General features: G+C 40.3%; 1 protein-coding gene across 13 annotated transcripts in view; it reads right to left on the reverse strand.

Moving 5' to 3' along the window:
- The window catches only part of SIPA1L1 (signal induced proliferation associated 1 like 1), a 425,147-nt gene that overhangs the window by 27,012 nt on the left and 371,689 nt on the right, over nucleotides 1–26,446 (reverse strand). For 8 of the 13 annotated variants that reach the window (XM_032180036.2, XM_032180028.2, XM_032180032.2 and 5 more), the window contains 5 exons: nucleotides 13,738–13,884; nucleotides 10,381–10,505; nucleotides 8,100–8,162; nucleotides 7,543–7,661; nucleotides 2,924–3,366 (listed from right to left, as the gene is read on the reverse strand). In XM_032180036.2, coding sequence (XP_032035927.1) covers nucleotides 2,924–3,366; nucleotides 7,543–7,661; nucleotides 8,100–8,162; nucleotides 10,381–10,505; nucleotides 13,738–13,884 — 897 coding nt within the window. The remainder of the gene's footprint in view (nucleotides 1–2,923; nucleotides 3,367–7,542; nucleotides 7,662–8,099; nucleotides 8,163–10,380; nucleotides 10,506–13,737; nucleotides 13,885–26,446) is intronic. The other 5 variants (XM_032180041.2, XM_032180040.2, XM_032180038.2 and 2 more) reach the window with 1 other exon arrangement.

The raw sequence follows: 26,446 nt of genomic DNA on the forward strand, positions 1-26,446 counted from the left end.
CAAATTTTCTCCCTAAATTTCCAAGCTTCATAAATATACACATATATTCTAGGGAAAAATAATTTAGAGCAATTAATGGACGTTTTTAGTTATAGAAAGTTATCAGTATGTGTGGCTTCTTTTAATGACATTCAAATATAGCAACTCTATGTAATTACCAACCTGTATTAATGTAGCTCTCATGAGGAGCTACAAAAGATCTGCATGATCATCAAGAGGGAGACTAGAGGACAGAGGAGGTAGGAATGGAGCCCAGCCAGAAAGATGCAGTGAAACTTAATCACTATAATTTAGACTTTGTTACTGAGTCCCAGGTACAAGCTCTTTTAAGCACTGTCAAGATATCTCTACATTAATTGCTGTTCCTGTCTTCTGAGGACACAAACACTCTAATTTGCTGTGATTTTAGTTTTTCTATAGCAATGTGCATTTGGTGGCTAAGTCCCCTTTCCTCCAGAAAAGGCAGGCTGCTAAAACTCTGATTATCCAACTCACTCTGCCAAGATCAACATACCAAAGTCTCAAAACATCCCTACTTACCAGAGTCTAGAAATGAATGTGACTCAAATGAGTGGGTGAGAAGCTCTGCCACCCTCCCTGAATGGCCACATTCTTCCCTTCTCTAGTAAGTTTGACTTTCAATAGAAGAGTTATTTCTAAAGGATGATTTCAATGATTCTGCATTCTTCCAGTTAGAAGCAGAAAATTTAGATAATCCTTTGAGGCCTTCAGGCAGCTCCAGTCAGCACATTCAGATAATGCAAACCCAGGTGCTTTTTTCAGGGAGCTTTGTTGATCCCCTGGGATTTGTTAGATAATGGCACAGCCGCACATTCTGTGCTTTGGTTTCAGGGGCCCAGCTCTTTCCAATCTCACTCCATGGTGATGCCATTTGAGACAAGATCTCTATAACCAACTTTCTTCGGCCATCACATTGGACCAGAGAAATATTTTCAGATGGAAGACATTCTTTAAAAAAGGCATCCTCCTTTCAAAATGACAAATTGAAAACCAAAGAAATAGGAGTCAAACTAAACTAATGCTAAATGACGAGCTAATGGGTGCAGGAAATCAACATGGCACATGGATATATATGTAACAAACCTGCACATTGTGCACATGTACCCTAAAACCTAAAGTATAATTAAAAAAAAAAAAAAAAAAACAAAAAACCAGAGAGAAACTATTCAGATCTGCAAAATGTTCTAAGTCAATGCACAGTCTACTGAGATGGGGATGTGCCAAGAACAGCCAGCGAGTGTCATCATTCTGTTTTGTGTGATTCTGTCTATATGGTTGCGGCATCTGATGCCCACTTCCTGTTCTACTTTGGCAAACACGTCTCTTACACCATTTGAATCAAACAATCTACTTTCTAAATTGTGCAACGGAATACATAGTACTCAAGAATACTGAGACTACTTTCCCAATTTCATTTTGCTTGGAAGCCATGGAGTTTCCAGACCTATCACCATCATTTTGAGATCTGCAATGTGGTAGCAGTAAACAGAAACAAAACTCGTGAAAGGCTTCATACCATGGGGCCTGACATTTTAAATGAAGGGAAGCTCAATGATAAGTAACAATAGAGACTCCATGAGAAAACAGAATACTTAGCTGGTCAAGTGAAGGCAATCCAAATTAAGTAGAGGATGTCCTCTCTCCTTAAGGTTATCTGGAGTTTACTGACAGATTATGTGCCTTTCCATTTGAAAAATAAAAACTAAATTAAGCCTCTCTATTATTTTTCTATCTTTTTTTTTTTTTTTTTTTTTTTGAGACAGAGCCTCACTCTGTTGCCCAGGTTAGAGTGCAGTTGCGTGATCTTGGCTCACCGCAACCTCTGCCTCCTGGGTTGAGGCAATTCTCCCGCCTCAGCCTCCCAAGTAGCTGGGATTACAGGTGCCCGCCATGATGCCCAGCTAATTTCTGTACTTCTAGTAGAGACGGGGTTTCACCATGTTGGCCAAGTTGGTCTCAAACTCCTGACCTCAAGTGATCTGCCCACCTCGGCCTCCCAAAGCGCTGGGATTACAGGCGTAAGCCACCACGCCCAGCCTCTACTATTTTTCTTGAGGTCATAATCATAGGAGACCCAGAAGATAACAAGGTTAGATCCTCTCACACATTGATCAATGACTGACAACAATCGAAGATAAAAGGAGAAACCACACAGAGATCAACAGGCCTAAAAAGACAGTGATGGGATGCTTCTTCCCTATATGGATCTTGTCACATTTGGGATTTTAGGCTCCAATCAAGAGGAAATGACAAATAGTATTTATTTTATCTAGAGGTGTGATCTCCAAGGATACAGGGGAATGTGTACTTTCCTATTCTGAAAGGTGTGTCTAATTTTAGCTACACGTTTCTGTTGGACATCCCCCACTCTCAACCCATCGCTGCCAGGAGCCAATTACTGAAAAAAAGTTACCATGTACATATCAGGTAAGTGAGGTTCTCGGCTTGAGAGGCACATAAAGGACGTGCTTGGCATCGCAAACGATGCTCTGTTACTCAGAAAAGACCCCTTTCTTTTAAAAATATGGTCAATATTTAAAAATGTAGTCTTCAAAAGCTTGTCCCAGTATATATTCCCTATCACTCACTGAAAGCCAACATTACAAAATTACAAATTTCCTCTCAAATTGTGGTAGCCAGGAACATTATTTTAAAAATCAAACCCAACTTTAAAAAGAATAAATCTGCAAAATTTTCTCACAGTTTAAAATAATGCACTAAAATTGTAGGATTAAAGTATTTTGAAGGCAAATAAAAGGCATTAAACATATAAAAATAATTGTCACTGCAGAAAAACCTCCTTTCCTTATACACTATTGAGCAAAGTAAAGTGGGCTGAGGCCAGGGAACTGGGCTTAGGTCTGGGCTGGGAATCAGAGAGACAGCGGGGAAGGGTGGTTACCTTGTGTGGGAAGCAGCATCATTTATACTGAAGGTGCTGTTCTCCCTTGTCAGAGGGCTCGAGCTGGCTTGGCTCTTGCTGTGTATGTCTAAGCTCAGGGAAGACTCTGTTTTCCGGTCCAGGCCGTGGCTCTCTGTCTCCAAAGTCCGATCTGCCATGGAGATTACTTCACTGGAACTGTGCCATAGGGGTGCGACTTTCTCCTTGCCTGGCCCTGAGCGAGGTGACGATGTGGCAGCCCCCAGCGAGGCGGTGCTGCCGTGGCTGGGGCCATAAGAGGTGGTGTCAATGCCACTGTCAGCGGAGGTGCCTTGCAGATAGTTATAGCTGTTGAGTTCGGATTCTGTGCGGTCCCCATCGTACCACTTCTCATCACTATGGGCACTCGACGCATTGCTGGAGAGAGTATTGCTACTGGAGTGGCTCGAGTAGTGGCTATCAGACTGCAAGAGAAGCAAGATTTATTTGAGTGCAAAGTTTTGCTTCCTGAACAAGAGAATAACAGAAATGACACTGTGATTAATTTCTAGTTATAGGGCTCTGAAGGCCTAAAAGTTCCAATAATGACTAGTCACAGTAAGACAGGGTACCTATGTCACTATGGTCCATTCAGAAGTATCCATGGTAAAGAGTATTAGAAATGTGTTTTTTTTTTAAATCTATTTTTCATTATTTGATTTATGCTAAAGTATCAATACTATTGAGATTATTTTAGTGAGGAAGAAATTTAAATTGTCATTAAAAGTTTTAATATTCAAAAGAGAAACGAAATGACATTTCCAAAGGGATTATAATTAGAAAGCACATTAATTCTAAAAGCCCTATTTGTTCAGAGTAAATAGAAGGCTGAATATAAGACTTATGACTAGAGAGAGCTCCTTCCCCAATTAGCATCTGTTTAGGAGACAGTCTTCTAAGACATGCTTTGAGGTGAAATTTATACAGTGGTACCAAGGTAATTCAACGGGGAAAAAAATTAGGTTTATCATGAAATGATGGTGAGACAACGGAATATTCACATGCAAAAAAGAATAAAGTTGGAACTGCGGCAGTGGCTCACACCTATCGTCCCAGCACTTTGGGAGGCCAGGGCAGGTGGATTGCTTCAGCTCAGGAGTTCAAGACCAGTCTGGGTAACACAGCAAAACCCCATTTCTACAAAAAATACAAAAATCAGCCAGGTGTGGTGGTGCGTGCCTATAGTCCCAGTTATACAGGAGGCTGAGGTGGGAGGATCGCTTGAGCCCAGGAGGTTGAGGCTACAGTGAGCCGAGATTGTGCCACTGCACTGCATTCCAGCCTTGGTGACAGAGTGATACCTTGTGTCAAAAAAAAAAAAAGAAAGAATAAAGTTGGATCCTTACCATATAGAAAAATAAACTCACAAATGATCAAAGATCTAAATGTAAAAGCTAAAACTATAAAGCTCTTACAAGAAAACATACGTGTAAGTCTTCAGGACCTCCAGTTATAAAATGGTTTCTTAGCTATGACAACAAAAGCATATGAAACAAAATAAAAAAATAAACTAGACTTCATAAAAATTTAAAACTTTTGTGCTTCAAATAACCCAATTAAACAATGGGCAAATGATTTGAACAGACGTTTCTCCAAAAAAAAAAAAAAAAAAAAAAAAACCACCAAAAAACAAATGTCCAACATGCACATCAAAAGACATTCAATACCATTAGTTATTAGGGAAATACAAATCAAAACCACGAGATGCCACTTTGGCTATAATAAAAAAGGCAGATGATAATGAATGTTGGCAATGTTGGGTATATAAAATGGGGTGGTAACTATGGAAAAACAGCTGCAATTCTACGTTGGTATATATCGAAGAGAAATAAAAATGCATGTTTCATTGTACATGGATGTTTACAGCCAATTTATTCATAATAGTCAAAAAGTAAAACAAACAAAAAATCCAAGTGTCCATCAACTAATACATGGATTAAAAAATAGGGTATATCCATAAAATGGAATATTATTCAGCTATGAAAGGGAATGAATGATTCATGCTACAACATGGATGAATCTTGGGAACATAATCAGCAAAAGAAGCCAGGCTCAAAAGACCACATATTGTATAATTTCATTTGTATGAAATGTCCAGAGTAGGCAAATCCAGAGAGAGAAACTGGTGACCGTCTAGGTCTCCCAGGGGATGACAAGCAGTCGGTGGTGGTGATTAAAATGCCCAGGAATCAGGCGGTGCTGGCTGCATAACTCTGTGAATACGCTGCTAAAACCCACTCAATTGTATATTTTAAATGGGTAAATACTGTGGTATGTGAATTATATCTCAATTTAAAAAGCATATAGAACTCTTTCCATGCGTTGGCTTAGATGCTTAGAAAGAACATTTTATAAAGTTTCCCAAAGAAATACGAATTTAAAAGATATCTGAATAACATAATATTTTAAATTAGAGTGAAGCGGGAAGTCCAGATGAATGCTGGAGATTAAGAGAAAAGAGGAGAGAAGGAACTCTGTGTGTGTGTGTGTGTGTGTGTGTGTGTGTGTGTGTGTGTGTCTTTTGATGGAGAAGGAGCAGGCTCTTCATTGGCTAAGGGGAGGGGCAGGAGTAGGACATGCCAGTTTCTTTTTTTTTTTTTTTTGACAGAGTCTTGATCTGTCACCCAGGCTGAAGTGCAGTGGCATGATCTCAGCTCACTGCAACCTCTGCCTCCCGGGTTCAAGAGGTTCTCCTGTCTCAGCCTCCAGAGTAGCTGGGACTACAGGTGTGTGCCACCGCACCTGGCTAATTTCTTGTATTTTTAGTAGAGATGGTTTCATCATATTGGCCAGGCTCATCTCGAACTCCTGACCTCAAGCAATCCACCTGCCTCGGCATTCCAAAATGCTAAAATTACAGGTGTGAGCCACCGTACCCAGCCACCAGTTTCATTTCAAAGTGAAATATCTCCTCCCCTTGAAAAAAGAATCAATCCCAGTTACTTTACTGGTGTTACTCTAGTTTTTCTCAATAACAACTTACTAAGTGCTGTAATAAAGCTATTTATTCTTTTTTTTTTAATTATACTTTAGGTTTTAGGGTACATGTGCACAATGTGCAGGTTTGTTACATATGTATCCATGTGCCATGTTGTTTTGCTGCACCCATTAACTCGTCATTTAGCATTAGGTATATCTCCTAATGCTGTCCCTCCCCCCTCCCCCACCCCACAACAGTCCCCGGAGTGTGATGTTCCCCTTCCTGTGTCCATGTGTTCTCATTGTTCAATTCCCACCTATGAGTGAGAACACGCGGTGTTTGGTTTTTTGTCCTTGTGATAGTTTACTGAGAATGATGTTTTCCAGTTTCATCCATGTCCCTACAAAGGACAGAACTTCTTTAGCTCCAGACCTGTGCTGTGAAATCTGGTGACCCTTAGTCATGTGTGGCTATTGAGTACTTTTAACATGGCTGGTTTGAATTGAGATGTATCAAGAGTGTAAAGTATATAATCCATTTCTACAGAAACATAATGGGAACCATATATGTAATTTTAAATTTTCTAGTAAAAAGTAGAAAAGAAACATGTGAAATTAATTTTAATAATATATTTTATCTAGCCCAACGTGCCCAAAATATTATTTTACCATGTAATCAGTATAAAAATAATTAATGAGGGAGGGGAAATTTATAGATCAATTGGGATAATCTATCATTTACAAGTAGATTTGTGACAATATCACATTGTCACAACTTGCCTCAGTAAATATTTTCCTCATAGAAAGGTTTTCCTCAGTAAATCTTTCTCTTTAGAGAAAAGCGCGGGCATGCTAACTCTCCCTTGTTTTTTTTAGCTTCAATATTCATTTTTCTATAGCAAAACTTACATGCATCTCTCATTTAAAGTTCTCTGGGCATCTTCCATAGTGAACTAGTAAGCATGAACTACAATATTTCCTCATTCTATAGAATGACGTGAATATAAACATACACATTCCAGTGAACAGACACACCAAGGAAATCAACTGCATGGGGAGGGTGTCCCGTCCCAATAGTGGTATCAGGGAAGAAGAGTGGAGAAAAAAGTAAGAGGGGGGTTGGAGAATGATAACCTCATATTCCCAATTTTACTGTAAGTGAGAAGGAATTGTGTATTACTATAGTGAAAGGATGAAATGTGTATGACTATGAAAGATAAGAGAAGTGGTAGAGGAGGCATAGGGGAAGCTGTCTGTCTCCTACACCTCCTCTACTGCAGCAGAATCAAAGATATGGTTGGAGCATCAGTCCTGCTGGAGTCCTCTCATGGCTGGAGCAGGACTGACGCTCCAACCACATCTCATGCTTGCAATTGTGTAAGCAAATAAAATCAACTTCTAACACATTTCCACTCCTAACATTTCAGGATTGTTAGTGACTGAATCAGATGACCAGACCTGTGGGGATGGCAGAAGCACAGCAATGAGGAGTTACAATTTATCTCAAAGCAATCTAAAGGCCATGGCAGCAGAAACTGCAAGGCCATGGCAGCAAACGACCACCCTTTGCCAGAATGATTTCCTCTTTGGCCACGCAGAGGAAAGAGCAGAGCGTTTTCATAGTGCAAGGAAGGTACACTGCTAGGAATCTTAATACTTTTTTAAGTTTATAGTTAACTTACATGCCCTTGTTTGTTTGGAGACAAATGAACCACTGGATCCTGCCGCATTAATCTCCCACTGGGGCTCTCTCGGAAAGCTGGCAGTACCTTTGATACTGCTGGGAGATGGCATGTTGGCTCTGGAATACAGCATAGGACATTATGGTGCAGGCACTAAGCAGAAACAAGCACATGGTGACAAATGAAGATGGCTTGCCATTGCATCTTTCAGTTCACTGACCAGCAAACTCTGCATTTCAGCAGTAAGCTTGTTAAGAGTCTATATGATAGACAGCAGGTCAGAAACTTAAGTGGCTGATGGATAAAGCTTGCAGCTGGTGACAACTTGTCACATCATACACATTAGCATAGCCAAGTACCACCAAACCAAAGGCCATGAACAATGCAGCAAAGTTCAGAATCAACTTTTGGTTTGGGGGATAAATTTAGATTATATGAATTAAATTTATGAAATTCATTCATTGCCAAGTGTGGCTAACCTAGCTTGGTCTACATTACCTAAACAGGCATGGATGCAATCACGTGTTACTTACCATGACACTTTGGAAATATTTTACCTGTATATTCATGCTGCTCGAGGACAAAAGAATTGAAATCCTGAGGTCCTCTATAACTGTAAGCTGAGCACAACAGAAAAGACACACAGCAACTAGTTTACTTAAAACAATTGCTTCCTTTTGGACTCCAAGCTGGCGTTCAAGATGGGGTTCCAAAAGTGAGAGATAAAGAATTTATCCTCCATAACACCACTAGAGCTAATAGCAAGAATCCTGGGCCTCTGAAACACCCTTCCTAACATGTAGAGGACAGGGCAAAATACTCCTTGACTCTGACTCTCAACCATTTCCAAAAGCAGAGGCAGAAAAGCGAACAGCCATGAAGATAAGTGAGCCAAGTCAGTAGGCTAAACTCCTGTTATCGCTGTCAGGAGGGTACCTGCTGATAACACACTGATGCCTAACCAATAAGAACCTCGTAAACATTCTCAATCAGTGCAAGTCATTAGAGAATGTTGTTCTTATAAACTGAGTACAGAATGGTCAGCCCATTATATTATACTCAATATTGGGTACTGAGTAATAAAAATGCAACAATTATTTTTCTTGACTTCTCCCTGAAATGGCTTATACCAGCTAAGCCTTCTGATTCCTTCTGATGTGCCAGTTAGGAAAGGCTGGGTTATTTTTCTGGAATGCTGGGATATCAAAAATTATTTTAAAAATTATTTTAATATTTTATTTGAAGGGTTAGATTTTCAATGGTGAAAGGCCACCACTTGGACCTCTTGTACTGTGGTGAAAAGGCTTCTTTGGCAGGCTTCAGGGGTATCTTATTTTAAAAAAACGTATACCTTACAAAAAGATGAACAAATAGGTTTTAAAAATTCATCTACATTCATTTTTAAGTCTTATCTATTAAGAGTGGGATGCCACTAAAGTAAAGTGGATGCAGAGAAAAAAAGACTAGAGGGAGGTTTGTGTGAGAGAATGAACAGGGGTCTAGGAAGAACCTTGTAATTACCCTTTCCATTCCTTCTCACTCCGTGTGACTTCCCGAGAGTGGGAGGCATGACACTGCACGCCTCACAAAGGGCTTGCTGGCAGCCTTGTTCAAAGCCTGCACTAGGAGCCAAAAAAAGCCGCTAAAGTCATGCTGAAGAAGGGATCCTTTTCACATGTGTCGTTACCATCTCAACAGTACCAAAACATATGGGATTTAAAACATTCTGTCAAGAGTAGAAAAGCAGATCAGAATATGCTCAGGTTTTCTGTGTGGGGGTGGGTAGGATAAGAGTGGAGAATGACAGATGGCTTCAATAACAAGGCACATCTCACTGAAGCTACTGGAACAAAGCATATCTTCAGAACCTAGGAACTCCCATTTTTCTTCCTCAACCCCTGTCTTAGTGGAACACATCTCCACTCCTTTCTATGTCCATGGTTAGTACATTTACTTGGGCACAGTCATTAAAACAGGACAAAACAATGAATTTGCAGGAAGATTAACAGATGGGTCTTGTCTTATAAGATTATCTTTTTCAGCCCTGAAATGTACACCTTTTTATCCTACACTGATGCAACTAGAGATTAAATAAAGGAGGAAAAAACTCAACAGTCTAACAATCTAGATTCAAGTTAATGATGCACCAACTGTGTTGGTACCAAATCCCTGAGGCTCCTGTGTTGAAAATCTTGTTTCATGGCAAAATGTTATTGTATCAACTAGTGTTATGGTGTCATTGTGAAACAACACATATATAGAAAGAAAGGGCTATGCAGTAGAAATCCGGGCACGAGCTGGCTAATGCAAATCTCTTCCACCCAGCTGTTTCATACTGCTAAGACATTTCCTTAGCTGACAGCTTAATAGCAGAGTGAGAAGAATTTTTTTTAAAAGCACATCAGGGAAGAAAGAGATTCTAAGCAAGCTACAGATGTGACTAAACAATAATCGTATCTCTTTTCCACTTTGTTCATAGTTTTGTTTTTTAACTTGACATTAAGTACACCAAGCAATCTCTCAAGGCACTTATTCTAGGCAAAAACAAATAAACAAGGGGGAGGAAGGTACTTAGTCTGGTAGTCTGGTGTTTTAATCTAGGTGCTCAAAATAATTCCTATCGCCTTTCCACTTTTGAATTTGGGGTCACTTAGAATTCCTTTTCTCTTAGGTCTTATTTATTGCTTTCACTTATACATAATCTAACAGAGACTTAATTCTAATTCATATTTATTAACTAGGGCTATCTTTTATAACAATGTTTTGATAATATCATCAAGAGGTGACCTAAGTCACCTTGTAAAAGCAACTTGCTTCTTGTAGAAATTGATTACTTACCCATCTGGTCAGCAATGCTATCCTCACTTCTTTGCCAGCTAGGCGTGGATTTTCCGCTGCCACCGATATCTGACTGGGTGTTCTGCCTGTCAATGGAGGCTGGGGATCTACGGCTCACTCCAAACCTGTGGTGATTTCCGAAAAGGCAAAGACAATATCAGGGACCTTACCCATGAGGGGAAGGCAGTCCTGGGTGTAATGAACTAAATTTTAATGACAGGCACTACTGGTTTTTGCTTACGTGTCTGTACTTGTATACACACCCTGGTTCGTGTTTACGTGGGTGTGGAAATGTGTATGTTGTGGTCAGTATACACCACTCTGCTCAAAAAGGTATGCGTGCTATGTAAACAAACTTGTAACAGTGAGGGTGGAAGCCATTAGGATTGAGCTAACCTAAGGTATATAGTGTAAGAAACCAAAATTTTCTAAGCCCTTGTACAGCCAAGTTCAGACTTACAGCCAAAAGAAAAAGTTCACAATCTAAATATTAATATTCCATATATATATTCCAAATGGTATATTGTGGAGGTTTGTTTTTCTTAACTTGGTAGTTTACTAAATCATTAAGTCAGTGGTTCTTGGACCAAGTATTTTCTGAGTACTTGCTTTGTGGTCTGAAATACAAAGATTACTATCATTCAGATCATGTAGAAACCATGTTCAAACTGTAAAAATTTTAAACTGCCTTTGCGAAGGGCAATTTGGAAGCAGGTAAACTGGCAAAAAATAAAGGCAAATGTTTATTTCTGGAAAGAACGTTTAGCTATTTAGTGAGCCAGTTTTATTTTTCCCTTTGTAAAATAATAATACATGCTTAATTAAAGCATATGCCTTGACTACGAATATCAACAAAGTAAATACTGACTGAGCCCATGAAAAAGTGCCAGAGTGTAGAATTTAAACATTCATATGGAAATTTACTAATTTATATGTGGTTACTAATGAACGTATGCATAATCTATACAATAGAAGACCAAATAGGGGCTAGGAGCAGTGGCTCACGCCTATAATCCCAGCATTTTGGGAGGCAGATACAGGAGGATTACTTGAGGACGAGTCAAGACCTGCCTGGGCAACAGTGTGAGACCCCGGGCTCTACAAAAAATAAAAAAATTAGCCGGGTGTGGTGGCCACTACAGTCCCAGCTACTCAGGAGGCTGGGGTGGGAGGATGGCTTGAGATGGGCATGGATGAACTGATGCTCGTGGGGTGTCTTCTTGCTATAGGCTGATACATGCATGGGTAAAACCAGCAAGTGGTGCATGAGAAAGGCAGGAGATAAACAATAGGAAGACCTGGGGCCAAGTTCCAACCCCCACCCAGTACGACTGAACAAAGTCACTGAATTTTTGCCTCAATTTATGTGTAAAACGGCAATTCATTATAAGAAGCCAAGGAGAAAAATCTACATAAAGCATCTACAAAGTAGAAGGGGCTAGAAAAACATTTATCTTAGTAAAACTTTTTTTTTTTTTTTTTTTTTTTGAGACAGAGTCTTGCTCTGTCCCCCAGGCTGGAGTGCAGTGGCACAATCTCGGCTCACTGCAAGCTCTGCCTCCCAGGTTCACACCATTCTCCTGCCTCAGACTCCTGAGTAGCTGGGACTACAGGCGCCCGCCACCACGCCCAGCTAATTTTTTGTATTTTTAGTAGAGACGGGGTTTCGCCATGTTAGCCAGGATGATCTCGATCTCCTGATCTCGTGATCCGTCTGCCTCGGCCTCTCAAAGTGCTGGGATTACAGGCGTGAGCCACCGCACCCAGCCAATAAAACTCTTATTATATCATCCCCCCAGTTACTGTTTTACAAATGCTTTTCATTTACATACCCCATCACAAGGCTCACTAAGCAAAGCTATCTCACATACTGATGTAGCACTTATCAAAAATAAAAACCTTGATTTATGAAAACTTCTAATTGGTTAAAATGGTCATTTAAAAAAAGGACTCACAATTACACTTTTTGCCATCTCCTCCCTAAGGGTCCTTGTTTCATTCATAAGAGTAAATATACCTATTTATGATCCTATTCTAAATTTGTATTAAGCCTTTTTTAAAAGGCATGGAAATGCCAGTTAGAAATGGAGTCTAATCATGCTTTTACTTTTTTTATTTTTTAAGAGACAGGCCTATGTTGTCCAGCTGGACTCATATTCCCAGCCTCCAGGGATCTTCTCCTGCCTTAGGCTATCAAGTATCTGGGACCACAGTGCCCAGCTTGCTTTTATTTTTTGGTAGCAGTGTAAACTTTTAAACCTCTGAACCTTTTAAACCTCTGAACTTAAAGATGGACATTTTTCTGACCCTCTGGTTTTAAATAAACAATAAGGTAAAACTATCTTTAAACTCTGCTTTGGAAAACATTTTCATCTGATGAACTTTTAATTTCATTTCTCATGTATGCCCCCCATCCCCAATTTATTGTATACCAGAGTATAAGGGATACCCAGTCCTGAGGAGCTAAGATAAAACTTGTTCTAAATTTTACTTGGTGCTGTTTTTGAAGAGCTTAATTGTTCTTTGTTCAGAGAAGCATTTAGTAGTTTAAGAGTCACAGTTAGATTTGACGGAGTTTTAAGTAAACATTTGGCTGACATACGAAACACATTCAGTGACCAAGGACTCTGCCTCATGAGGCCATCCAGTTCTTTCCAGGGCAGGCTGACAGCTTTGAAATATCTTCCTCAAAATGGGCTGGACCCTTCTTCTCTATAACTTTCATTTACTGGCCTCACTTGTCCTCACAGACAAATTTGATCCCTAATCTAAGAGTCCTGGAAGAAAGCTACTGTGGCCTCTTTACCTCCATAATTCTCATCCTCAGCTTGCACATCCTCAGTTCTTTCTCCCACATGGTCTCCAAGCTCCTCATTTACTGGGGCCCTCTCTTTGGACCTGCCCTGCCTGGTCAGAATTCCTCAAAGTGTGTGATCCAAAAATAAATATCCAAGGAGGGTAGAACAGGCCCTATGTCTTTTAAACAGTTTTGCTTTTTAACTGCCTCTCATTCCCATCCTAAACTTGTACAGGTGTTTTTTCTGCTTTGGAGTAAATAAGAAGTGACAAAATCTGAACTGTGAAACTAAGCAATATATATAATGGACAAACAAATGCAATTTGATTTCTTTGCCATTTAGTTCTTCGTAGAGGCTAGAGGATGATAAACTTCCTAAGAAGTAGTTTAAACCAGCCATTAAGCCATTTTTCTATCTGGATTATTAACTACGTTTTCTCTTTCATTTGTCTACAAATTGATCAAGCCTGGCTGAATGGAAGTCATTTTACATGTCTGAGTATAAATGAAAGAAATGCTGCCAACAGGGACCATGTGCAATGGGACAAACGCATACCTACCCTTCAGGCATGGACTTCTGCCTATAAGTGCCCCCCACAGAACCAGTATCACTGGATGAAGACAAGTTGCTAGGAGAGTTCCGACACTGGGATCTTGCTAAAGCCATGGATGAGACCGTTACATAGATGTCCGAACCAGGAGACAGCCTGCATGTGCAACGCAAAAACATGAAGTCAACAATTCAAAGGGAAAATCCCAAGGCAACACATGATGGATAATATCATATAAATGTGACAGAAACAGTGACCTCATGGAGATAGTGAAAATGAAGCCAGCTGGAAGCCTACAAAAGAAAATTCCCCATAAAATGACTCCCTAGGGGAACAGCTGGAAAACTGCCTTGGAGGGGGTGAGGGTGGGTGTCAAAAAATAACGGGGAAAAAAGATCTAGAAAACATGTATGCTTCCAAAAGCTGCCAGAATTCAATTGGCTAAATTACTTATGCAGTTTCCTAGTATGGCAGAGCAGAAGATAATTGAACCCAATTGACATTAACATAGCAATTAATTCCAATTTCTTACACTAGTCCTCCCAGAGTATATGACCATAGTAACACTGGTACATTTTTTGTATGCTTCTTTGTTTTCCAATTTTATTATTCACAGTCTGGAATGAATATTCAGATTTTGCTATTTAGTATTTATAATTTTGGTTGGTAGTAGTATCACTACATAAAAACCTCCATGAAAAAATGTCTAAAACTGCAGTTGTTGAATTTAACTAGAATTACTGAATGTATATAACATCGCAGTAGAAGTGTGCTCCACAGGGGCACCTCATGTATCTGTTTTTAAAGTTATGGGTCCTTCACACTGCCAACTGCCTGTCAAGGCAGAAACCATAGCTTTGTGGTCAGGACAGACATATTTTTTCCCCTCTACCTCCTCTACTCTAGTAGGCAACATGGCAACCACAGGGATATGAGTAAGTGATGCTGTGCTTAGGTCACAGTTGTGACTAGGTTTAAGCTAACCCTTAGTAACAATGGTATTTTATTTCAGAAGCAAATGCTGGCACAAATCACTTGACTCTTGCAGCAGGGGAGGTCATTTCCATTTTATAACTTAGGAAGTGAAATCTAAGTCATTGTTCAAGTTCACAACAAGTCAGGTTTCTAGACTCTAAGCTCACTGCACTCCATGTTAAACTACTGCTGTCCCCTAAAGAAGGCCTGTTTTTTTTGTTTTTGTTTTTGTTTTTTAATAAGACAGTTTACAATGGGTTTGCATGCTCAAACAACTTTGCACATAAAGCTATCCTAAGACAAGTCAAAGTTTTGATGCCTTGAGACAGAAGCTGCTTCACTGGCAGAGGCCCTGTCCCACAGTGAACCTATTTATCTTCTGAGTAGGGCAGGATGGGGCTTCAGGTATAGGAAGCTGAGAAGCTTTGCTAATAGAAAAAGAATAAGGATAGATACTAAAAAGTACAATTCCCAAATTAATCCATGCCCAAGAGGCAGATCTGACTTGAGAGCCCAGATTTGTCTCCAGCTGTCTCCTAAACATCTCGACTGGACACCTTTCACCAGCAATCCAAATCAGACCTTTTCAAGACTAACACGTTTTATCCCACTCTCCAATACCCCCAACTGTCCTTCCTATATTTGTTATCTCAAGATAAACATCATTTTTTTTTTTGTACCACATAATGGCTTTATTCACAGGACAACATGAGACTGCAAGTCATGTGACTAGTCAAGCTAAACATGGTGAAGCCATTTTTTTCCTTCCTCTTTCTTTACTTTCCACAGTCAATTGGGTTAATTAAGTTCAACCACTATTTACTGAGCACAAACTGTGTGTCAGGCACCTGGTGCTGGTCCTGAAAACACAAAGACAAAGAAGATACCTAGTTTCCAACCTGCTGAGGGGCTTCTGAGTTCTCTCACCTGCAGCCTGGGTCAGTACAAGTGTCCTGATAGGTCTTCTCAACTTCCAGGATCTCTCCACCCCATTCCTCCAGCAGCCCCAACCTACCCTCTTCCACCAAGTCATCTGACTGCTAAAAGCCTATTCAAAGCTTCCCTTTGCCTACAGGATAGAGGACCAAATCCCTGGGACCCTCTTTAAGGCCTTGAACCATCTGACCAAACCCCATCCTCATCTCCATCCCAATTAATGGCTCCACGCACGCCACATTCTAGAGACTGTCAAGGTGTCCTAGTTCTCAGACTCCGTCCATTCACACTATTATTCATCTTTTTCTCTCTGCCTGGAATGCCTTCTTCCTTTGCTACTCACATAAAAAGGCCTGATGCCAACATCATAGCTTTGAATTCATAGATTAGAATCTCCTCAAATCCCATGACAATCTGTTCTTTGCACCATTACACCATGTCGTATAGAATAGTTATTTTATGTGTGTCTCCTTTAATGTGAATTAAGATTCTGTCTTTAAGGGGCCAGGACTGAGCCTTATTTATCTTTACATCTCTGAGTGCTTAACACGTGTTTTGAATGAAGGAGATTCCCTATCAGTGGTGTAGAAAATGAAGAAGGGAAGGCGCATTCAGGACAAGTACCATAGTTATGTCAGATGCCCCAAGTCAGGAGTTCTCAACTATGGTGGGGCTAGATCACTTGAACAACAGTTGGTCACTAATAATGAAGTGCCAAAATTTGTGAATAATTTAATAAAAGCAATTGTAACAGACTGAAAGTTAATATGCCTTCTAAAATGCAAGAAAAAGGGATGGAGTTACAGGTGATAGAATTATATCTAAGCCCAGACACTGATGTATCATCAATCTTACATATGATGGTGAGATAACTTAGGACAATGCCTGTTCTAACTAGTGCGAAATGGGGCACACAGGGAGACTTGGGATGTCAGTGTTCCGGAAATGTGGTGAGAAGAAAGAGGCAGGGTTTCTAAAGTCTTCCTGTTATCATCGTCGATCTCGCTGTTGCTATACAGACTGTGAGAAATATGGGCCAACCACCCACTGGCACTGTAATTAGGTTGCCAGATCTCAAAGTAGGGTATGCGTGGGGCAGGTATGGCGGGGCCACATACTAGTGGGATACTAGCTCATCTCTACTTCAGGTAATGTGTTTTGATAAGAGAAGATCAAGACATTTATCTGGGTACCATAACATGGGTTTCTCTTTACTCTTTTCCACTGAGACATATTGCAAATTTCTCATTATTATTCTAAAGTAATTAATTGTAAGGTGATCTGAAAGGGGTATGAATGGGAGGAGTTGGTTATGAAAATGAAAACCAAGTAAGGCTTAAGGAATGACGTGAATCCAAATGTAACAAAATACCACATTCCTTTCAACCTGAAGTGTTTGGCTCTTATACACACCTAATAGAAACTTCAAATAGAGTTTCACTTCATAGCTGCTTTGACTTTCTTACTGCAAAGGGGAGGAGGTGTTATAGAAAACTAGAAAAAAAGAGACAGCAGTGGAATGTTAACCCAGTGAAGATTAATGCAACGTGTAGGGGTCTGATTTTTTGACTTAGGGGTAAACAAGTAATGCCAGCGAAGTATATTTACGGTGAACGTTAAAATGTTTACGCTTCTATGAGGAAGTTCCAAAGGAAAAGTCAAGATGTAACCTTTACATTTGTATTTAGAGGCTGCTTTTCTTACCCTGCTCTCCAAACGTATATTAAGCTAAGAAATCGCAGGCTAGTTCTCAACCTCAGCTTTTTTATTTGGCAAATGTATCAGAAAATTCTATTTGGTTACTGGAGTTATCCCAAAGCGAAAAAATAGCATTTCCAGAAGGCTGGCATTCATTCCCATCCCTCTTTTGCATTTATATAACTCAATAGTGGCTTTGTTTTCTGACTGTTCACACACATAGAACACACATAGAGCAACTGATGGAATGCCACCCAAATGTTTTTATGACTCTAGATGTATGTATGGTAGGCAAAGAAAAATTCAGAATTAGCCCTTATTCTGATGACTATTTTTTCCAAATACTCTGAATTTGATACTATCACACAAATATTATTTGAGAACAGACCTAGTGGGAGAGTGGAAGGCACCGCTGTCTGTCTGGGTACTGGCAGTCCACTTCTGCAGAGATAGCCTGAGGCTGATCGTTATTGGAAGATGGGCTGATTGCTATCCTGCCACTTTGAAGAGGTGCTTCAAGAACTGGGAGCAGTACCTCTCACACTGGCTCACATAGGAAAACCAGCACACTGACCTCTTGGATCTCTGTCCACCCCACCCCACCTCACAAGTGTACTCTGTTTTAAGAGTTGCTGAGTTCAGTGAAGTTACAGCAAGATCACAAGAATCTTTTCTTCTCTTTTGAGATAAATCCAGATCTTTCTGCTTAGTCTTAAAAAGCCCCAAACGTCTGATGTTAATGCCTCAGTAGATTTAGAGGACGAAGATTAATACCTTTTTCAATTGCTGTGAGATATTTCCATTCTGTTGAATACAGGCAATATTCTTTTTAAAGAATGCTCTGGTCACTGTGAAAATTAGGATAATACAGGTTCAGCATCCCTTACCCAAAAGGTAAGGGATTACTCTATAATTTACAGAATTACAGAGAGGAATTCTGTAAATCTTTTAGCATTAATTTCAGAAGATTTTCTTCCCTATACTTTTATAAATTTAGTCAAGAAATAACTAAACATTTTTAAAATAACTGATACTAAACATCCTCTGGGGCTTCCTTCTGCTGAAATAAAACACCAGCGCTTTTTTTTTTTATTGTATTAAGAATGCGCAATTGAAAAAGTCATGATCATCACCATCCAGAGAAATTACTTCCACAGTCTTTTGACTACACTTGACACTACACTTAACACCAGCTTTTCATTTGTATGCAATGCATTTCACTGCGGTGAAAACAAAGAGTTGAAGGGGTTGGATATTTAGGAAGAGATGGTCCAAGATACGTCCTTCATTCTTCCAGAAGCAGTCTCACACCAGGCTAAAAAAGAGAGCTGACCCACACACATACACACACACACACACACACACACACACACACACACACACACACACACACACACACACACACACACACACACACACACACACACACACACACACGGATTTCTAACACAACCACCCTGTCCTCCACCACACCTATTCCATGAATCAACTCACAGGACGACATATATAGTGCCAACATTAATAGATTCTTATTAAACTGATCACTCCAGATTATGACTGATTACAACTTATCAACTTATGGGTATGGAATTCTAAGTGAGAAGTTGATGGTAAAATATTTTCCTAACTGATTAGGTAAGATTAATTAAATCTCTATTCTATTTCTTACTTTTTATTCCAAGGTGAGATATGTACAAGGACATAAAGCCCTCAGTAACCCAAGTGCAAACAGTGAGCTGGTGGTATAAACAATTGAGAGCATTTCAAATAGCAGCAGTGATGGACAAATTAAATGCTTGAGTCCATAATTAAGCAGAGCATTTTACCACAACTTAACAATTAAAATGCTATCCAACCAGGGAACAGGACCAAGTTAAAGTCTTCTGTCTTCAGCCATGTATATCAACTAGGATTCTTCCAGAATTATGTAAAAAAAAAAAAAGAAAAATCTCTACAATGATTCAAGCTGATGTAATTTGGGTGCTATATCCAGCGTAGTTTGAACAAGCTGTGTTCAACTTCAAGCAACTCATGCCTGTCTTTTCATAGCTTCCTGTTGTATACTTTGTGAACAGAGTTACTGCTGGCTTTCTAACCACATAATTCATACCAGCTGTTCAGACTAGATCATGGGAATCCTGTTCTTTTTTTTTTTTTTTGAGACGGAGTCTTGCTCTGTCTCCCAGGCTGGAGTGCCATGGTGTGATCTCGGCTCACTGCAACCTCCTCCTCCCAGGTTCAAGTGATTCTTCTGCCTCACCCTCCCGAGTAGCTGGGATTACAGGCGCCCGCCACCACACCCAGCTAATTTTTGTGTTTTTAGTAGACAGAGTTTTGCCATGTTGGCCAAGCTGGTCTCCTGACCTCAGGTGATCCACTCGCCTCAACCTCCCAAAGGGCGGGGATTACCAGTGTGAGCCACAGCACTTGGCCCCAAAATCCAAAACTTTTTGAGCGCCAATATAACGTTCAAAGGAAATGCTCGCTGGAGCATTCTGGATTTCAAATTTGGGATGCTCAACCAATAAGATTAACACAAATATGCCCAAAATTAAAAAAAAAAAATTGAAATTGGAAACATTTCTGGTCCAAGCATTTTGGGTAATGGATGCTGAACCTGTATTATCCTAATTAATCTTCACAGACTCTAAGAGGTGTGGCCGTGATCTACTTGAGTCATGGGGATGTTAAAGTGCAGAAGGACAGGACCTTGCCCACTGCCACACACTCCCAGTAGCATAGCCAGGATGCAAATCATGGCCCCTGGACAGCACAGCCTACCCTCCTGGTGCTTCTAGGAATTTCCAGGCAGGTCACACTAATACACAGGTGGCCCTGCAGAGAGGAAGCCGTTATGGAAACATTTCCCTAGGGTGAGTGCAGAATAGCTACTTTTGAGGCCCAAGGAATGATGAGTAAGTAACTGAAGAGCCAGAGCTGGACACAGTACTGGAGCATTCTCCTCCCATTCCTGGGTCACTCTGGAGTTTGTAAACGATGGGGAACTGGGAGGTGTGCCAAGCTGAAGCCATTGTGCCCATTTCCTGAATGCCTGAATAGGAACCACTGTTGCAGTATCATCTAAAAATGTGAACTTGCAAATCACATCAACTCTAATCCTGACATGGATGCCAGTACGCTGTTTCCTGCAAGGAGTGGAAAACAGGAGCCTTCAGAGTCCGGTGACTTTAAGCCAAATGCGGCCCTCTGCTTTTCTCTCTTGTCTTGGCTGACAAATACAACACCAGAATTTAGTTCCAACTAAAACCTTTTGAAGGAGTCAATCAAGATCTTGCATTTCACTTAGAGTCAATTTTAGAAAAGCTCTACCAGCAATATACTTTTAAAATGAAGTATTCTAAACTTAGTCAACAAAAACCAAATAATTCTACTTAAATCTATGTTTAATGCTATAGCTTTATCAGACTATCAAGTGCTTCGCCTTTACCTATCATCTAATTTTTATAAAAGGAAATTGGTTTATTTTCTCCAAGATAGATTAAATTCTGTCCCCAGTTACTTAAATAAGCCCTCTTGATATTAAAGGGTCATTGCCACAAATGGCAAGTAGAGGAAACTCTTAGTGTGGAAAGCTGGACTACCATGTGAAGTGTGGACACACTAAGTTGAGGAAACTCTTTTTAAAAAAAGCATTGGGAGCCTATTAAATGCCAGAGTCTGTGGCTGGTATTTGGAATACAAAGATGAATAAGACAGGCTAAGTTTTAAAAAATGGACAAATAACATTAAAGCGAAGTTTCATAAATTTTGTGATGAAGAAGCCATGTGGTGGTAAGAACATTCCTAGTGGGGCAATTAAGGTAGAAATGGGAGGAGAGTGTTTTTGGGAAATTAAAGGCGACTTCTCAGAGGAGGAGGCATGGCAAGACTTCAGCAGTCCAAAGAAGGAGTGGAAGGTGCACCAAGCAGAGGAGCTCCTAAAAAGGCATCAAGGGGAACATAGTGCTTGCAGAGGAGACAGCCACTCACATGCCTAGGGATGGGGGTGGTGACGATGACAGGGGAAAATGGAAAGGCAAGTCTACATAGACAAACTTTTTGGGAGGGACAGGGTCTCACTCTGTTAAACAGGCTGAAGTGCAATGGCATGATCACGGCTCACTGCAGCCTCAAATGCCCAGGCTCAGGTGATCCTCCCACCTCAGCCTCCCAAGTAGCTGAGACTACAGGCATGTGCCACCACACTTGGCTAATTTTTTTTTATTTTTTGTAGATACAGGGTCTCACTATGTTGCCCAGGCTGGTCTTGAACTCCTAGACTCAAGCCATGCACCAGCCTTGGCCTCCCAAAGTGGTGGGATTATAGGCATAAACCACAGCACCCAGGCAACAGAGGCAAACTTGCTGGTGAATTGGACTTGATCCTGAAGGCTGTGTGGAACCATGGAAGGGCTATAATGAAAGGCACAGCCTGAGGAGTATTTCCATTTTTATTAGGTCATCCTTCCAGTGGGAGGCTGGTAATCATACCTAGAGGCTGTTGGCAACAGTTTAGGTAAGCAAAAGAAACTTAGTGCAAAATGAGAACTTCTCAGGCAATGGCAGGAACGTGTGTGGAGATGGGATGATAGTGCCGAGGGGAAGTTGATAACGAATCCTACTTCTGCTCTGGATACTCAGGTAGATGGCAAAGCCACCCACCAAGGTGGGTAACACATGAGACGGAAGAGGCAGAAGGAGGGGCAGGTGTGAAGGTCAAGTCAGCTTGAACTTGTGAATGTGAGACACTTTCATGCCTTTCAAGTGCAGATGTTCAGTAGGTAGTCAGGCATATGAATATGAAAAGTGAAAAAGAGACCAAGGCAAAACAGATCAGCTAAGGAATTGCCCACATACAGATGACGGTTGAGGTTGCTCAAGTGGATGAACCATCTAGAAGAATTGCACAGTGTGGGATTCAAATAAAAATGAGGAAGAAGTGGGGAACACAAATTTCAGGGTGATGAGATAGGTACAAAGAGCTGAAGACACACAAAAAAAATCAGGAATACATTTTGGAAGACAAGGAAATGGAATTTGAAGGAGGAGGGAGTAGTGAATGGTATCAAATAAGCTAAGGACCTAACACCATCCAGAAGCTTTAGAAATGTAGAAGTCAGCTGGGTGCAGTGGCTCTCACCTGTGATCCCAGCACTTTGGGAGGCGGAGGAGGGAGGATCACTTGAGGCTAGGAGTTTACAACTAGTCTGGGCAACACAGTGAGACACTGTCTCTATAAAAAAAATCACTTAAAAACATAAGCTGGGTGTGGTGTGGCGTGCACCTGCAGTACTAGTTATTTAGGAGGTTGAGGTGGGAGGATGGCTTGAGCCCAGGAGTTTGAGTTTACAATGAGCTAAGATCAATGCCACTGCATTCCAGCCTGAGTGACAGAGTGAGACCTTGTCTCAAAAAAAAAAAAAAAATTAAAGAAATGAAAAGAAATATGGAAGTCAATGGGCAATGGCGACCTAGCTGGAGCATTCCCAGTGAAGCTCAAAAGTCCCATGATTTCAGGATCCTCATGGCAAGGCACGAAGCTGTGATGGAGGGGGCCAGTATTTGGAAGGCACAAGTCCTGAAGCTTCTAACCACAGCTAATATTCTAAACAAAAGAAGAGTAAACATTAAATGGTGCTTGTTTTGTTTGAAAGCAGAAAATGACACAGTGGAAGATTAGCTTAGATCCTGTATGATATAACAAATTTAGAAAGTATTTCCTTAAAAATCAAGACTGAATGGTCACGTGACTATTATGCTCTCTGAGAGGAGAACTCTTTTGTTTCCACGACATTCACACCCTATATGGTGCTGGTGTCTGTGAGGAAGGAGGGAGGGAGGCTGCAGATGCAGCTGTCATAACTGCGTGAACAAAAAAGGCCCCCTATCCAGCTTCTTAAGAGTTAAGTGCAGGGGTCTCAAAGGGAGTGACAATGACATCCAAGTAAAACTCAGAAGTACCAAGTGTTCAGTGAGCTCTAACATCAAATATTTACAAACAGGCTGGTAATACTAGCCTAAAAAAAGGAGAAAAGAAAATCATTTTACATGTTAAGATGTCTGTTGTTTATCCAAAGCCCCTCAAATAGCTCAACTTTTATAAGCATATTAACACAGATCAGGGTTTTATTGCTGATCCCGCATTATGTTTAAACACAGTAATGTATCAAGTTCAGTGTGCCACAGCCAGCAATTTTTATTTCAATCCTACCCTTGAGCTCTAGGTAAATTTGAGGCCAAAATAGTGACCGTATCATATTACGTATTTCTGTTGAACGAATGTTAATTCTGTTAATAAATACTACTCTCACAAATACTGTAAAATTCTGTAATCAGAAAGCCACCTGGAGAGCATAAAACTCATATATTCAAACCAAATAGAAATTAGACTTTATTCTATTTAGATGCCAAATGGATTATCAATTCTTACTGTGTCAGTTTCTCTTAACTACGTATAGAGAACATCATCCGACTAAAGAATTTTTATTAAAACTCAAAACACCAACATACGTCAGCATGTCATAAAAATCCTGACCTTGATATTAAAAGAAAAATATTATGCAGATTTTTTTTTTGTTCCTAATGACCTTTAAGTCTGGGATACTATATACAAATTAAAGAAAAACCATGCTTCTACAAGCAGTAAATTAGTGTTTTCACCCAAAATGGACTGTGTTGGATCCATCCATGGTTACTTAAGTGGGCAGATTTGGGGTGCACTGGAGGAGCAGACTTGCGATGGCTGCTAACTTGAGCTTAAGTATAGCTGGTTTCTCTATGGTTAAACACAATTTCCCTAACCTAGGGGAGAAAAAATGAATGGAATGAACAACTGTAAAGCATTCTTTAGTCACAATATTATGCCACACCATTACTGGTAGGGCAAGATTCAAGGTCTGGCAGACCCTGTCATTTATTTTCATGATTTATGATTCCTCTGAAAGGTCCAAATTATACTTGGTGAGTACATGGTACAAATTGTAAATGGCACTCAGGACGGCGCTGGTATGCAGGGGAGAGTCAGATGGACGAGGGGTGCCCCGGTACTCCTCACTTCTGTATCTCAATAAGGTATTTTGTTCTCGGTAGGACTATAAAGGGGATGCTTGAAGTTTTCAGTTATGTTTTACTAAATTTCATAAGGAAATTATATTCTAAGGTGAACTTTATGCATCTGGGGACTCAAGAAGGACTGAGGAAGTATTTCTGATAAAAGTCATGAATCTGCTCTATCCTCAAATATTCCTGGAGTCACAGCAGCAAAACAAAGTTTCTCAAACATGAGTAGCCCGTATCCTAAATTCTTTGGACCAGAAATGTTTTGGATTTTGGATGTTTTTGGATTTTGAAATATTTGCATTACACTTTCAGTTGAGCATTCCTAATCTGAATGTCTGAAATCCTCCAATGGGCATTTCCTTCGAGCATCATGTCAGTGCTCAAAAAGTTTTAGATTTTGTAGTATTATGGATTTCAGACTTTTGGATTAGGATATTCAATCTATAGTACCTTCTCTTTATGCCTCAAAATTAAAAGTTTTTTTTACTAAAAATTAGGAACGATGGGGTAAGAAACTGAACTTTAAATTTTCATAAAAGAAAAATATCCATCCAATTAATTACCATATATTTCAAAATGAAGATGAGCCAAATCATCCTAATATCCTGGAAACCGTAGGATTGAGATCTCACAAGTCATCTAAGCCCCGCATCCTAAGATCTGAAATCCTAGTCTAGTATACTGAATATATACCAGAGACTAAGGGGGCAGTTGAGTAGAGGTTAAATTTTCCTGAAAACCTCGTCAGCCCCACCTATGGTCCTTTCACCTCTGCAGCTTAGAGAGTCACAAGCTACTCTAACGGTCTTCTACAAGGAGCACTTACTGAGATGCATTTTCCTCTGGGTGGAGTAAAGAAGAAAGGCAGACACAAGTACACACAGAAATTACCTCTAGAACTCAAGGATCTACATCTGGAAAAAATGGAGTTCTGCATTCTCTAGCACTGAAAGCTGCTCCCATCAAAATATGATACTCAGCTACAAAAAATATTTTCCCTTTTGAAGGTCAGTATGACTGGCAAGGAGCTTTAGTTTCTGTTGCAGAAATTAAATTCAACATGGAATCAAAATACATTCTCAAATGGAATATTGTATAAAGGAAATGACACAAAGCCAATTTCACTTGTGAAAGCCTGCTGATTGTTCTGGAGAGAAAGAAAACAGCATTGAGGTGGGGGAAAAGGTCCTTCTCTATACAATGATTTCCTGGGTTCATCTTTCAAAATGTGGGCCAAATCATGAATTCCAGTTAGCACACACCTCAGAGGCAGCCAAGTCTGGAATGTGTCAAACAAAGAATTTACTCAGAGGTCTCCTGGATGTTTTCCTCCTCAAAATAAGGAAAGAGAGAGGAGTCCAGATGGTAATGGGGCCACTATGGGAGAGGAAACTTTTATTGAGATAAACAGCAAGGCTCTGTAAATAGATCTCCAGGATGAAATGAGAAGTTGTAGAAAGGTGACTATTTTCTTGGTTTGTCTGTTTTTATTAAACTATTTCTACATAGTATCCTAGTAACCTAGTTAAGTGACAATGTTTTATGCAACAGTTCAAAAGTCAGACTAAGATAAAGACTTCATAGTGTGGTTTCTAAAGCTTCCTGCTCTCTGCTCCCAAACTGGAGCGGTGATGATTTACGTGTATCTGGGAACCGTCTTCCTCAGCATCCTGCTCCTGCCAGACCTGGTTCTTGCTGCTCAGAGGAGTCAGGCTCACGTTTTGGCTTCCATGTGGACCCTCCCTTCTCCCCAACACAGTTCCCAGAATACAGACTTCTCCCCAGGTCTAAGGGTTTTCACAACAACATTGTGAGATGTGATTAAGGCAATCCTGAAGAGATGGGGAAAGGACAGTGGATGGACAGAAAGAAGTTGACTTCTAGGCCAGGCGTGGTGGCTCATGATGTAATCCCAGCTACTTGGGAGGCTGAGACAGGAGACTCGCTTGAACCTGGGAGGCAGAGGTTGCAGTGAGCCGAGATCACACCACTGCACTCCAGCCTGGGTGACAGAGTGAGACTCTGTCTCAAAAAAAAAAAAAAAAGAAGT

This window comes from Hylobates moloch, unplaced genomic scaffold, assembly GCF_009828535.3.
Source record: "Hylobates moloch isolate HMO894 unplaced genomic scaffold, HMol_V3 SCAFFOLD_16, whole genome shotgun sequence".
NCBI classification, from domain to species: Eukaryota; Metazoa; Chordata; class Mammalia; order Primates; family Hylobatidae; genus Hylobates; species Hylobates moloch.